This window comes from Nyctereutes procyonoides, unplaced genomic scaffold, assembly GCF_905146905.1.
Source record: "Nyctereutes procyonoides isolate TBG_1078 unplaced genomic scaffold, NYPRO_anot_genome, whole genome shotgun sequence".
Classification (NCBI taxonomy): domain Eukaryota; kingdom Metazoa; phylum Chordata; class Mammalia; order Carnivora; family Canidae; genus Nyctereutes; species Nyctereutes procyonoides.
The window spans coordinates 5,189,954-5,205,829 of record NW_026575046.1 but is presented as its reverse complement, the minus strand read 5'-3'; the positions used below and the strand labels follow the sequence as shown (position 1 = coordinate 5,205,829).

The 15,876-nt window shown below is 37.3% G+C and overlaps 1 protein-coding gene across 2 annotated transcripts in view; it reads left to right on the top strand.

Moving 5' to 3' along the window:
* Window positions 1-15,876, top strand: part of CDH12 (cadherin 12) — a 248,093-nt gene that overhangs the window by 159,287 nt on the left and 72,930 nt on the right. The window contains exons 3-4 of one of the 2 annotated variants that reach the window (XM_055325523.1): window positions 784-903; window positions 14,696-14,863. In XM_055325523.1, coding sequence (XP_055181498.1) covers window positions 784-903; window positions 14,696-14,863 — 288 coding nt within the window. The remainder of the gene's footprint in view (window positions 1-783; window positions 904-14,695; window positions 14,864-15,876) is intronic. The other variant, XM_055325524.1, reaches the window with a different exon arrangement.

Here is a 15,876-nt window from a genome sequence, read left to right as displayed (position 1 = left end):
TGAACTTGGTAATTTTGATTTTACTTTGTTCTCAACTTAGTATAGTAATACTGAACAGGATATTCAGATATAGTCACAAAGCTCTTAGAGAAAGACTATGACCATGTATATATAAGACAAAAATACAAGAGAAATCCCCTTTTAACTTCTTAGTCAAAACACAAGAAAAGATGCGGAGAATTTGAATTGTCTTCAATGTTTTCCTTTGTCACTGAATCCTGAGGTTAATCCTTGAAGCCTCGAGACGCTCCTGTAGCTATAATTGCAATTGTTTTTGGTTCCTCAATTTCTCAAATATTCTGTTCTAAGTAAAGTCTTCCTAATGCTTTTTTGTAGTTGTTGATTTTTAAATAGCAGTGCAAGTTACTTATGACCTCTAAGGTTCAGTAAGCCTTCAAACCTTTTAGCCTTTGTATTGATAACCTAATCATGAAATTAAAGCATCTATAGTAAGCAGATGAGCTAATGTAAGCAGTGTCATGTGTTCTTTGGTGTACAAATCAATAAAGCTATCATGATGGCTTTCAGTTCAATCATCTAGCTACTGGAAAGTGCACATAGCTTTTAAAATAGATTTTTAAAATATGTATCATTTGCACTAACAGCTATATTGTTGCTCAACATTCTGCTTATAATAGTTACATCATTATCAGTGGCATCATATTTTCACAGGATCATTGAGTAATGCCAAATTCCAAAGAAAAATGGAGTCCAGCAGATAAAAGATATGACCTTGAGCTCTGTAAAACAAAGATGCTAGAGTCATCCTGTCTTATTTTCCAGGTGCATATGTGCTCCAGGTCAAGGCCACAGACGCGGATGACCCGACCTATGGAAACAGTGCCAGAGTCGTTTATAGCATTCTTCAGGGACAACCTTATTTCTCTATTGATCCCAAGACAGGTAAATTTTTTATTAGAGACAACATTATCATCACCCCTTTCAAATATTTAAACTTTAATTAAATCTTGGCATGGGAACTTACCTATTCTAAAAATGCAGTAAAAATTCCGTTTGCTGTACATTAAGCAAAGGAAGATAGAAACTTACCTCATGGCTGCAGAACCATTTCCTCTGGATTGTGCTTTGTGTAACTGTGGGCCATTTCACATATATGTGTCAAGTCCCAATCCCAAGTTAGGGATTCCCTATATGATTTATTTTAAATTTTCAAAAGCCTGGGCATGTTTTTCTTTTTTACTATCCTGGCTAAAATAGCTTTTTATTTCATATTTTCTTGTATGGGTTCAAGTATATGCAGTTTTGGGTGTTATCAACATGTGGTAAGATCACAGAGCTTCTACTGCTGTATTTATCAGGGATTATGGATGGTTGATTGGGATTAATACTGACTTTTGCCTCTAGCAGAAGAGAGGAGAGGGTTGGCAAACTTGAAACACTCAGATCACTAATTCTTCTGGTCTATGCTTTTGAAGCTAGTGTCATTTAAAAAAATATTTATTTTTTGAGAGAGAGGGGGAGAGAGAGAGAGAGAGAGAGAGAGAGAGAGAGAGAATAAGCAGGAGGAACCATAGAGGAAGAGAGAGAAGTAGGCAACCTGCTGAGCAGAGATGTGGGGCTCAATCCCAGCAACCTGGGATCATAATTTGAGCTGAAGGCAAATGCTTAACCAACTGAACCACCCAGCCCCTGAAGCTGGTCTCATTTTTAAGTCAAAACATTTGAATGGCAGTTTTCAGGGCCAAATATATATGAATCTTTGGGAAGTATAGAAAGGGCAGGATATTACACACATAGAATATATTATATTCCCTTTCAAATAAAATGAGGTCCCTCTGTTCTAGAGAATCTGGTTTTTGAATGCTAGATAGTTTTTAATCAGATCCAGCCATGCTGACCAGTGATCAAATAGATGTTCCATGACACAGTTAAAACAAAACTCCACAGTGACAGCTATTTTATAAGGACTTAAATGGTACATTATAAGATATTGCATATTGAATTCAATATTATTTATTACATTAGCTTAAAATAATGAAATAAATGGTTAGCATACTAGACTAATGTTACTTTTTCTATTTGTGAGTAAATTTTTAAAGAGTGATTATCAAGTTGAAAAGGATTGATTTCACACCGTATATGCAAATAGGCTAACCATTTCAAAAGTAACACTTCCCCATCAGCGTGTGCTAGAATCTGGAATACTAATTAGATGTAGGTTAATTAATAATTAGCCATGTTTTAATGTCACCTAGACACATAAAGTCAATCAAGTTGAAACAGAGAACCTGTGGAAAACTTCCTGCAAATGAGCCTGCTATTCTCTCATTTCTTACTGCTCTCATTAACCCCATAGAGGGACAGAAGTCTGCAAAGAGTTATGGGAATAAGGCAGGAAATTGCTCCCTTTTGTAAACCTAAAAAAGAGTAGTTTGTAATGGGGACAGACAGCATCATTCCTTTAAGAAGGGACTCTAGAAAGGTTTAGGACACAGAAGTTCTTTAGGTTTGGAAAGAGGGTCAGAGACCAAAAGCCAGGGTGTCAAATGTTAAGACTGAATGCATGATAGGGAAGTTACACCTGCAATATGAGTAATTCTCAAGAAGTATGACAATGAAGATAAGATATTTGGGAGTATCAGTGTTAAGGAACTTTGGTAGTTGTCGCTTAAGAGTGGGGAATTGTATTTATAGAAAAAAAAAGGAAAAATTGTAGGGGAAAGAGTTTGGGGAAAGAAAGTTATAATGGTACCAAATTCTAGAAGGATGAAGATGGTTTGGACAACAGGCTGAATATATAGACAGATTGTGAAGGGAAATTATGTAAAATATAATAAAACCTTTTTTTAGATGAAAACATTTTTGGTTATTCCTTCTATGTTTAACCCATCTTTTCCGCAATTTGACCATAATGGATAGTCTAACTAGAAGCAGAGGTATGGGCAATATAGTGTCTTAGATCTCTCCAGTCTCTGAGAAGTGCTTCTCAGAGTCAGAGGAGGTGGAAAAAAGAGAAAGGAAGGTATGTAGAGATAAGTGGAGAGGGAATTCGGTGTTAGAGTACACTTAAGTGGGTCGTTGTGATTAATTCTATAGAATGGGTGAGTTTACACACTCAGAGTAAGTGTGGGAGAAGAAAGATGAAGAGCATTGGGTGTTATATGTTGGCAAATTGAAATTCAATTAAAAAATACCTTGACACTAAAAAAAATGAAGGAATTAATAGGGATGAAATTACAGTAGATGTAGGCAGTGTCTAGCTGAAAAGTAAGAGAAAAACATACAAAGATGAACTTAGGCATAGAGCACAGATTAAGAATGTAATCATTATAGTCAAATTAATATGAGACAGACAATGATTACATCAGTCGAAACACTTCCTGTCCCCTTGGCTTTACTGGTTCAATTTCAACTTTAGAGGAGTTCTAACGCCTTTAGAAAGTATTCTCTTCCGGGAGAGTGTGGATATTCATACTATGCCTTTAATAACTACGCACTTATGTTTTATGTAATGCTTATTATTTAGAACTAAAGGTGAAACAACTCTGGCATAAACAATGAAATAGATTTTTTGAAGCATTGATTTTCACTGGAGACAGAAGTCTTGATACTAACAATCCCTCAGACCACTAGACAGGAAAAGAGTGGATGATGAGGCACTTCATTAATAGAATGATAACTAGTTCTTCATGCACAGAGACCATTAAGAAGACTTTTTGTCAAATTTATCACCTTGTGGTACATAAGAGTAAATCAAAAATCAAGGATAATTGCAGTTTCTCAGAAACAGTATCCATTTGTTCCAGCCATATAGCTTCCTTTTATGATTCCTTTTGTCGTTATTAAATAAAATGCATGAAAAACTAATATTATCTAAAATTTTCCACATTTGAGTGTAGAATACACTTAAAATAATTTTTAAAGGAAGAGTCTCAGCAGAACTTCTGGTGCCTAAATATTTATGAAGAGATAAATATAGCCATTTATTATTCATTTGGAATGAGAAAATAAAACACATTTCCTTGGTCATATTGCTTTTTGACAAACATTCCTAGCATCTCTAAACGAGTCAATACAGCAGGCTTTTTTATAAGCAGTATAATTTGATGCTAGTTGTATCAAATAAGCTCAGAAATAGTAGTTCTCTTAAAAATTGGCTAATTTGGCAATTATTTGGTTTAACTGTGAAATTATTTACTGTGAATTAAAATGCACATACGTTCATGAAAATATACTTCGAGTGATTATTAAATATTTTTGAAGCCTCAGATGTGATAAATCTATAAAACATTTTTTAAAAAGATTTCTTTATTTATTTGAGAGAGAGAGAAAGAGAGGGCAGGAGAGAAGGGGAAGGTCCCAGGGTGAGAGAATCTCAAGTGGACTCTCCAGTGAGCACAGGACCCTGAGATCAGGACCTGAGCTCAAACCCTTGATTGGACTTTTAACCAACAAGACTCAAGTACCCCAAATCTATGACATTAAATAGCATTTATACTCATCATACTTATTATTTATAAAATATTAAAATATGTATCATATTAGCATGTTATATTATGCATATTTTATACTTAATGTTTTTATATATTAGAAAAACATCTATAATTTTTTAAAGTTTATTTATTTATTTATTTATTTATGAGAGACACAGAGGGAGGCAGAGACCCAGGCAGAGGGAGAAGCAGGCTCCCTGCGGGGAGCCTGACGTGGGACTCGATCCCAGGACCCCGGGATCACGCCCTGAGCCCAAGGCAGTCGCTCAACCACTGAGCCACCCAGGGGTCCCAAAACATCCATAATACATAAACCATTAAACATAGGCATTATGTTTGACCCAGTGCGTGGAATCGGGATGCTAGACATCTCTATAGTATTGATGATAGTTTTAGGAAAACAAATATGGCTACAAATGATTGACTTCATGTCTTAATTTACATTTAAAATCCTTTTAAAATACTTAACTTGTTCCCTAGATGAATTCAAAAACTAGTCTGAGTTGGGTAACCAGATATTGGTATGTTGTGTATCACGTGGTGACTATGTGTTCTATTTTTCCAAGTGATCTGAGCCCTAATTGAACAAGTGTCATTATTCATTTTACTTCGGCAGTTTTTTAACATTAAATGTTTTTGTTGTGATAAAATACATTTAACATAAAATTTACCATATTAACCATTTTAAGTGTACACTTTGAGTGGCATCAGGAACATTCACATTGTTGTACAACCACCACTGCCATCCCTATCCAGAGGTTTTTTTTTTTTTTTGTCAATATCTTTTCATTTATGTGAATTGTCAAAAACCATGTATATTTATAAGTTTTTATTTTATGTATTTATATATGCTTTTACAGATCCATATGAAAACAATTGAGTGGGGCCAGGGTTGAATGCATGAGCTACATTTTTTCCCTTTTATTCACATTCTGATATTTCATGCTCTGTGGTTCCATCCTAGCGTCTGTTTAGGGAAATCTGATAAATGTTGCAGAGAGAACTGACATTTTCTGAAGATTTTTTACTCTTTGAGTCAGACTGTCTCTTTTTATTCAGGAGCTGTAATCTCCAGGCCTCTGTCCTGCGTGAAACTTCCTGTCTTTCTGTTATTTGTTCTTTTAGGTCTTTAACAATGTGTTGGTGTTTTTATCCCTATAGTGTAATTAAAGCATGGATGAGACTATATTTTGAGCTAACTTTGGTACTGCCATATAAATATCTACAGTATTTCATGGCTTGAAATGCTTTTGATATTAAGTCAGAGGAAAGTTTGAGAGATTCAGACACCTCAGTGCTGAGAAGCTGACAAAAGAAAGAATACATTCTTTTTCCAAGAGCAAAATAAGAGTGCTTGTCTACACACAGTCGTCATGCCTTTCATACTTTTTGCATTTAGACAAGCTCTGATTATGGACACGGGGAGAGCAAGGAAAGCAATAGATACTAATAAGTATAAGGCTGGAAAAATAGGTCAAAGAAATAGACAATCATTAAGCTCTTGTTTTGCATATTACCTATTTGGTAATGTCTTGCACATGTGTAGTGAAATTGCGTGACTAATGTGCTCCTGTGAATGATTCACCTGTATCCTGCATCATCTCACTCCCCGAGAACTCTGCGTGAACCTGACTTGCCTTATTTTAGAAATCATGGAATGCACACATGAGCAGCTAGACCTGAGAATGTTTGGCCTTAAAAGGAAAATACTCCAGGGGCATGTGATGCATGACTTGGGCAAGTGGTAGAGCTGTTATGCAGTAGAGGAGTGGCTGTATTCGCTGCTGCTTGGGAGGAAAACGGCTGTCAATGGTTGGTGTGAGTTGCAGGAAGAAAGAATTTGGGTTTTATATACATAGAAGAAGATGTCAGTATTTGTCCGTAAATAAGAGGAGTGCCTCATGGGATTGTGAGCTTCCCATTAGTGGGAGGGTGAAAACAGATGATGAACGATGAGCTGGTGGTGCTGGATCTATCTGTTCATTTGATGCATATTTCTCTATAAGCAATGGCCTCACAGGTGTTTTGCTCCTCGGATACCAAGATGAGTCTAGTAGATCCTCAAATGGATCCTCCTCTATTGGAAGGAGGCCACCAGGTCCTCAGAAGATTACAGCTGAATTTTGTAGGATAAAATTCTCTGATACATAGTATGGCTGGTAGGCACTGATGCAGACTGAGCGGATGGCTTCCTGAGGATAGAGACCCTGAGAAGTGACTTCTGAGTCCCAAAGCATAGCTAAGGTATACTCTAGGTGGGAAGAGGGTCTCTAGATTTCCTTCCTCCTGAAGATAACCTGATAACTCTTCTTGTCCTTAAAATATGTTATTGGATTTTTTAAAAATATTTTTAATTTTTTTCAATTTATTTATTTATGATAGTCACAGAGAGAGAGAGAGAGAGAGCGGCAGAGACACAGGCAGAGGGAGAAGCAGGCTCCATGCACCGGGAGCCCGATGTGGGATTAGATCCCGGGTCTCCAGGATCGCACCCTGGACCAAACGCAGGCGCCAAACCGCTGCGCCACCCAGGGATCCCCCATGTTATTGGATTATTGACAACATTTTTTTGTAAATTATACATGTCCAATGTGCAGTGATAGACAAACATTCCTATTAATATTTTTAAAGATTGAACTAGCTTTTGAAAACCCCATTTCACATTTTAGGCTAACTTAAGAATGTAGTAAAAAGAAAACTCAGTGGGTTTTCATATCAATTGCTGCAAAAGCAGGTCTTATACAAGTATTTTTAAATACAGTTTAGCTGAGGAATTGAAAAACAGCAAATTTCTATTGTCAGTGCTAAAGTTAAGGTTTCCATCTTTAGCTCTAATTATTTTTTCTATGCCACCATCTATTAGCAATTCCTAAAAGGTTTGAGCGTTAAAATATATTTGCTAATGCTTCCTTCAGTTTCATATTTTAAAAAGTTAATCATGACATGGCCAACACTAGAGTCTGTGATCTACTAAGAGATATCGTTTTCAGGGGTAAAAATAGTATTTTTTTTTTTATGATATACCAGCTGTCACGCACATAGATTTATACTAACCACTTCAGGTCACTCAATATCATGAGTATTCTCATGATCAACCATCAATAATGACCAAGGTTACTAGTAACAAATTCAATTATCATCTCTCTTGAAGGATGTATGGTAATTTTCCATGATTTACCTAAGCTTATTGCTATATGTTATTTTATGTATTTCATTAATATTTATTGTGTGCCTACCATATGCTATGCATTGCTCCAGAACTAGGTCTCCTACCAGGAAAAACAAACAAACAAACAAACAAAAAACACAAAGGCAAAATTGCCTACCTTCAGGAATATTCATGCTATTTAGGGAAATACAAAATGAACACAAGTAAGCGAAATACATTTTATTTTGAATAACAGTAAGGGCTAAGGAGGAAATGATAAAGTAGAGAAAGAGCATAGGGAGTGCTGGGGAGGGTTATGTGTGGTAAGCAGAATAATGATTTCCCAAATATGTCTACGTCCTCATCCCTGGGACCCATGATTATATTATATTACATAAGGAAGGGGAATTAAAGTTACAGATGGAATTAGAGTTGCTACTCACCTGCAGATAAGGTGGGGAGGTTATCCTGTATTGTCTATATGGGCCCAGTTAAGTTACACATGTTCTTAGAAGTGAGAGAGGGAGGTGGGCAAGTCAGAGTCCAAGGAAGATTTGAAGATGCTGTACTGCTGCCTTAGAAACAAAGGAAAAAAAGTCAGGGGCTAGAGAAGTCAGACATCTTTTGGAAGACAAAAACCCTCCAGAAAGGAATGCATCTAGCCACAACCGTGACTTTGGCTTTCAAGACCCATATTGGACTTCTGACCTCCAGAATTGTTGGATAAGTCTGATAATTGTCTTTCTCTGATATGATCTCATTCATATGTGGAATTTAAGAAATAAAACAGAGGATCATAGGGCAAGAGGGGTAACAATAAAACAAGATGAAATCAGAGAGGGAGACAAACCATAAGAGACTCTTAATCATAGGAAACAAATCGTGGATGGGGGGGGTGAAGGGATGGGGTAACTGGGTGATGGGCATGAAGGAAAGCACATGCTGTGATGAACACTGGGTGTTATATGAGACTGATGAATCCCTGACATCTATCTCTGAAACCAATAATACATTATATGTTAATTAATAAAATTTAAATAAAGTTCAAAAAATAAAAAGGGGGAAAAAAAAGAAGAGGAAATTTGGAGGGAAGACCAAGTGAAGACATAGGGAGAAGCTGGTCATCCATAAGCCAAGGAGAGAGGCCTCAGAAGAAACCACCTCTGCCAACACTTTAATCTCAGACATCCAGCCTCCAGAAGTAGGAGAAAATACATTTCTGTTGTTGAACTCTGCTCCCGCCCCAGCCCCCCAAAAGAGGATAATAATTTGTGTTGCCTTTAGGCCATTTGGTCTGTGGCAATTTGTTACAGAAGAAATGGGAAACTAAATCAGCATAGAATTGTAGGTTTCAGAAAGACCAACAAAGTCCTATGAAAAGGGCTTTGAGAAAAGATGAAGGAAGTAGAGGAGCTGTTCATGCATAAACCACAAGAAGAACTTTCCCCACAGAGGGAAGAGACTGTGCAAAGCCCTGGTGACCAAAGGAGGGAGTTGTGAAAGGTAAGATCAGAGCGTTAAGTGGGAAGGTGGAGATTGTGTGAAGCGTTTACTCTGAGTGACTTGGATTTCTGAGTAGAGGAACAGTGTTAACGTGGTTCACACTCTTGCCTCACCACCATGACGTCTCTTTCAAGAATAGACTTTGGACTCTAATCTTGAGTGAGTGGAGAGCAGACCCCATCATTGCATTGTTCCTCCCTCGCTCCCCGTAGTCTCAAAATAATAATTAACATTTTTTTCCAGCTTGATTAGGAACAATTGACATACAACACCGTGTACTTTTAAGATTACAAGGTGTTGACGCGATGCCCTTAATATTGCGAGATGATTACCACCACAGTGTCAGCCATCACCTCCATCTCGTCACATAATTCCCATCCCTTTTCTGGGGTGAGGACTTTTACGAGCTACTCCCCTAGCAGCTTTCAAGCCTATCATATAGTCATATGCACTATAATCATCGTGCTGTACAGTGGATGCCCAGAAGGTATCCACCTCATAACCGGAAGTGTGTACCTTTGACCATCTCCCATTGCCCCCACTCCACAGTTCCTGGTAACCACCATTTTACTCTTTTTCACTGAGTTCATCTGTTTTAGATTCTACATATGGATAATATCGTAGAATATTTCTTACCTCTCTCTTATTTCACTTAGTGTAATGCCCCCAAGGTTCATCCATGCGGTGCCGAATGGCTGGGTCTCCTTCACTCTCCTGACTAATTAACATTCCGTGTCTGTGTGTGCGTGTGTGCACACCATATCTTCTTTATCCAATCAACTCTTGATGAACATTTAGCTTGTTTCTGTATCTTGTTTTTTTTTATGAATAATGCTACAATGACCACGAAGGTGCAGATACCTCTTTGAGATCCTGTTTTCATTCCCCCTGGGTATATACACAAAAATGAGATCATTGGAAAATATGATATTTCTGTTTTTAATTTTTTTGAGGAACCTTGGCACAGTTTTCCACGGTGGCTGCACTAATTTACATCCCCCCCCAACCATGCACAAGGGCTCCCTTTCCTCTGCATCTGCCAACACTTGTTATCTCTTGTCTTTTGGCTTACAGCCATTCCAACAGGCGTGAGGTGATAATCCTTTGATTGTCATTTCTCTGATGATGATTGACGACATTGAGTACCTTTTCCTGTTCTTGTTGACCTTTTCTATAACTTTTTTCGAGAAAATATCTGTTCATTTCTTCTGCCCATTTTTAAATCAAGTTGTTCATTTTCTTGTTTTGTTTTGTTGCTGTTGTTCTTGTTACTGAGTTGTATGAGTTCTTTTCTATTTTGGATATTAACTCTTTATCAGATACATGATTTGTGAATATTTTCTCTCATTCCATGGATTGTCTTTTTCATTTTCCTGATTGTTTCTTTTGCTGTGCAGAAGCCTTTTAGTTGCGTACGCTGCTTGATTTTCAAGATGCTTCCCAGAGAGTTCATTTGTCTTTGAAATCCCTATGTTACTTCTTCTTTTCCTCTCTGTGGTCTTATTTTACCTGTCCTTCCCATAGCGATGTCCTGCGCCCTCATGGACTCTTCTGGTATGCTTTGGAGGGACCACCCCTACTCCTACAAAGGCCTTTCCTGTTTCCCTCCCTGGGTTGCTCCATCTGGTGTTCTTTTCGGGTCTGTCTCCTCCACTTCTCTGACACTGCAACTCTAAAGCCTTTTCTCAGAGATGACTTTTCTGACACCACTGTCAAAGGCACTTGATTTCATTTCCCCTATCACACGAATCACCATCTGAAATCAGCTTCATTGTGTAAGTATTTCCTTATGGTCTCCTTGACCCTCACCTGAATACATACCCATTGCAGGTACATTTCACCAAAGAACCTTGCACAGAGACTGTATCGATTATTATCCACATTGAAGCAGAGGACACCCAGTTGGGTAATTTGAAATTAGTTTCACAAAAAGACTGTTTTTTCAAAGTGCAAACAGACTGAGGGAAACCATGTGGAATGCGGTTGAATCTGGAGAACGCATAACAGGTGGCTGTGCTGAGGACGTTAGGAGTGAGGACACGGTAGGGGCCTGGAGACCCGTGCGGTGTGGGGCATAGCCAGAGACCATGTGGGTGTGGGGCTCTCCATGCAAAGAAAAACCAACCTCATTGTCTTCTGCCATTCTACCCCTTGCCATTTGGGCCCATCCCAACTGAAAAGCCAGAGAGCAGAGAGAAGTCTAGAGAAGTGTACGAGGTGGATCTAGTGTATGAAGTGTAGAAAAGGGTGTACAGTGGCAGATGGAGGAGTGTTCACCATTATACCATGGAATTTAATGACGCTGCCTGAATGAAATGCGTATTTTAGTGCAAATGCTGAGTCCATGTCTGAGTCCTGAATTCCAATCCTCAATTCCAAAAGAAAGAAAGAAAGAAAGAAAGAAAGAAAGAAAGAAGAAAGAAAGAAAGAAAGAAAGAAAGAAAGACTAGATTAGCATGTGTAATATTTTGTGATTTTTCTTACAAAATATTATACTATTTTCATCTCAAAATGTTATCAGTGTTAAGCCCATTTTTGCAAAGTAAGCTGAGATCCATCAAGACTGAGGGGCTTGCATCCAACATGAGGGTCACTGCAGAGAGAGAAAGTGTCCCGTGGCACAGCGGTGTCCTTTGATATATTACATGTATAACTCTCTTGACTGTGTAATTCCATTCATACTGGCAGAAATAAAATCCCACTATTTCTTCTCTTACTTGTATTTACTCTAATATCTCAATGACATATGCTCAGAAGTTCGTCAGGTACAAGACATTCAAATCATACAAGGATTCGGTGTACACTTGCCTACCCACTTGTTTTTTGTTTTTTTTTTTTTCTATTAAATAAGGTTTGGTTCAGAATTAAAGCTAATTACTTCAATCTTGTGGTATTACTACTATGGAGTATTCATACCGTCCTGCAAAATTCAATTTGCAAGACTCAGCTATTATCATGCAAGGCTATTGCTATGTTTTTATATACAAATACTAAGAAACAGGGATGAAGGCATGAACTTAAACCTCAGACAGGAAATAACAGAATGTGGCACTTCCTTTTGCGGGTTCTGTTCTACTCTAGAAGCACTTGAGCTCCATCCTTGGTAACGTTGCTCCTCCCTCAAGACCCTGCAATCCATTTTTGTTTGTTTGGCTTCAGAGATTCGGCAGTTGGCAAACTGGGTGGTCCATAAGAAGGGGAACTACTTGGAAAAGAGACTGTTCTTCACCAGGCTGTTACAATAGGCCACAATGTTTTAAGATTCTCTTCTCACATTTGAATTTTGTAATTTGCCTGATTTCCCAGGCTCCACTCTGAACAAGATTCTACAAATGCCATATTTTATTTCTCTGAGGTAGTGGCTCTTGAGTGGAAATGGTGGTGGAGGAGAGGAAGCATATCATGGTTATCAGTGCTTTTCTTTGGAACTACATATGCAGTCCTTTCCTCTCTAAATCGAAGAGATGTCTTCCATTCCAGGGACATGACACTAAGGGAGGGCTAAAAGCACCAGATAGGTCACCTCTCAGACACAGGTTGGAACAGGAGGGCAGGGCAGTGATGTCTCGATGATAATTGTAATGACTTACCAGAAAAACAAAAACAAAACAACCCTAGTCTTAAATAAGTGTGATGATGCCCATGTCCTCTCTTTTTCATAGCATCTTAATGTACATGCATACGATATATAATATAAAGTATAAAATTTAAATTTATACATTATCATATTAGAAATGAACCGAGTAAAGTAAAATTATATATTAAAGTATAAATATACATGTATATAATTTCTATATTGGAAATGAACTGGGGAAAGATAAATCTAGTCAACAACAGGACACTAGAGCATGCATGTAAATTAAACCCAGTTGTTTATCTAGAAAATTTAATCATTCGCAGGCAGGCAGAATTCATGTAACTTAAGGCATGTGGGACCAGGGCACTGAAATGGCAGAGATGAAAAATCTTAACTAAGAGACTTGGGGGTGAAACATTAAGGATCCGAGCTGAAGAGAGGAAAAACAGATGGAAATAATAGAGTGTCGGGACCAATGCTTGGGTAAACAGCAGTAGCAAAAAAAGTAGAGCTCATCTCTTTTGCAACCATTTCCTGCTGAGGGTCAGAAGACATCTCAGATTAGAGTTAATTCTTAATTAGCAACAGGACAGCATTTGGTAAGTCAATAGTGAAAGGGGCAGAAAAAAATGCGAGTAGATAATTCAGTTGGGTTTTTTTTTTTTATAAATTAATTTTTATTGGTGTTCAATTTACCAACATACAGAATAACACCCAGCGCTCATCCCGTCAAGTGTCCCCCTCCGTGCCCGTCACCCATTCTCAGTTGGGGTTTTGGATGCTATGCTTCGTGTCGGTGACCAGTATGTATATTTGTTATTCATATATGCTATGTTACTTAAGAAACAACACTATTAAAGATACAGGGGTTTAAGACAAATGCTTTGCAATCTCTCTCTAAAACCATTGGCTATAGGTTGGAATATGGTATAAAATTTATTCATAATTTTACTTGCAACAGATCCAGGAGGTTTTAGTTATTTCACTATGAATAAATATAAATATAAATTAGTTCTATCCTTGGAGACAAGGGCAGAAAATGAGTGGGATATGTCGATATGCATATACACTGCATGATTCATGATTGTGAACTTAATTGTTTATATGTTCATTCATTCATTCAGCCAGTCATTCAACTAGTCAGTTGGTTGACACATTCTTATTGAGTGCCTACTAAATGGCAGACGCTGTCCTAGATGCTAGAGTAACTTGGCGACAAGAGAGACAAGGTCCCTGCAGTGGCATTGCTTAATGAGATCTAAGTGAAATTTCTGTGGCTAGAATAATTAGGAAGAATCCTGAGGGATGAAATAAAATACCCGGAGAAGATATTTTGTGTGTTTAAAATGTTAAAGGAGGGCAACCCGGGTGGTTCAGTGGTTTAGCGCCGCCTTCAGCCCAGGGTGTGATCCTGGAGACCCGGGATTGAGTCCCACCTCGGGCTCCCTGCATGGAGCCTGCTTCTCCCTCTGCCTGTGTCTCTGCCCACCCCCCATGTGTCTCTCATGAATAAATAAATAAAATCTTTAAAAAAATAAATAAAATGTTGAATAAATGTATTTTAGAAAATGAAGTTTAGAATGGAGAAGAAAATAGCATTCTTTATATGAACCTCACACTCAGTGCAACCACCTAGTTTTTGAATATATACTTAATTGATCTTGTTTAACAATTTCATTTCCTCTTACAGATAGAATCATTCTTTTTAAATCATGTCTGACCTGGTTGACTTAATGAATGGCCACCTTCTAGAGCTGATCCATTGTTTTTGACCATATTCCACTTTGCAGCACAGCATTCCATTATACAGCTGTTCCCATAACGTGTTTAATTATATCTAACTATTGGGCCTTTTGAATGTTTCACTTTTAAAAAGGTACATAATTTTGTTATTATGTCTTTGCTAGTGAATCCAGATAGACGGATAGACGCATTTTCTTGTTGCAGGCTATCTGATCTCAGAAAACGGAATGTTTGTAATATTTATTTTATTTATTTATTTTTTCCCTCAAGGTGTGATTAGAACAGCTTTGCCAAACATGGACAGGGAAGTCAAAGAACAATACCAAGTCCTCATCCAAGCCAAGGATATGGGCGGACAACTAGGAGGGTTAGCCGGAACGACAGTAGTCAACATCACCCTCACCGATGTCAATGACAATCCACCTCGATTCCCCAAAAGTAGGTGCTTTCCTGTTGAGTTTAAGTTAGCATGGCCTAAAAAAAAAATGAAAATAATAATAATAATAATAATAATAATTCTCACATTTCATTGAATGTTATAGAAATCATAATACTTTTCCAGACACTTTTGGTCTTTAGGCAGCAGAAGCCAATAGACAAAAATTAAATGATTTAAGAGTTTCATTTTCCATTAGAATCATGCTCAGCATGACTTTAATATAAAATAATACAAGTCAGTAATTTAACAGAGTCTTATGTTATTGATTCTTATTAAAGTCTTCTCAATAGGTTAGAATCTTGCTCTAATTTCTTATTTGAAAAAGTAATATAAATATGAATGTTCCATTGTGATTTAAGACTCATATTTATGACACATATGCCATCATATTATTTGCTCTCTCATGCTATTGGCATAAGAATTCTCTGCCTTTTCTTTAACTACTGTACGTGCTGAATCATTTCCATGGAAGCATCAGATGATATTACAGTGATGCTATTTACATTTACATTATTTTAGTCTTATTTTATTTTAGTTTTGCAATAGGTGAAAATTGTTACAGTTCCTATGATAATAGAATGGTTCACACCTGTATTTTCTCTGTAACTCTGTGCTTCTTACTGAAAATGAATACTTCTCACTTGCGTTACATCTAGTTTTCTTTCGCAGTATTACTTTTAACACCAATCAGTACCGGTTTCAATTTCTGGTACATTTCCAAGGATTAGTTCAGTGTTCCTGGGACTTTGAATACAGAAACTGAAAGTCTCTATCACTGGTTACACAAGGAACTTGACTGAAGCTCTAGATACTCATTTGGGTGAACAGTTTAGGGAACAAAAACAAAATGATTTTCCTCTTCTCATCTCAGTAGGAGAGTTTGACTTCTTTGCTAGAGTACAGAACACTGAGAATATGTAACCAAACGGATATTTTATTTCTTTAGCTGTATGGATTTTTATCTTTCATTACTTTATCATTTTCTCTCAAAATCATCAACATGCATTTTCTT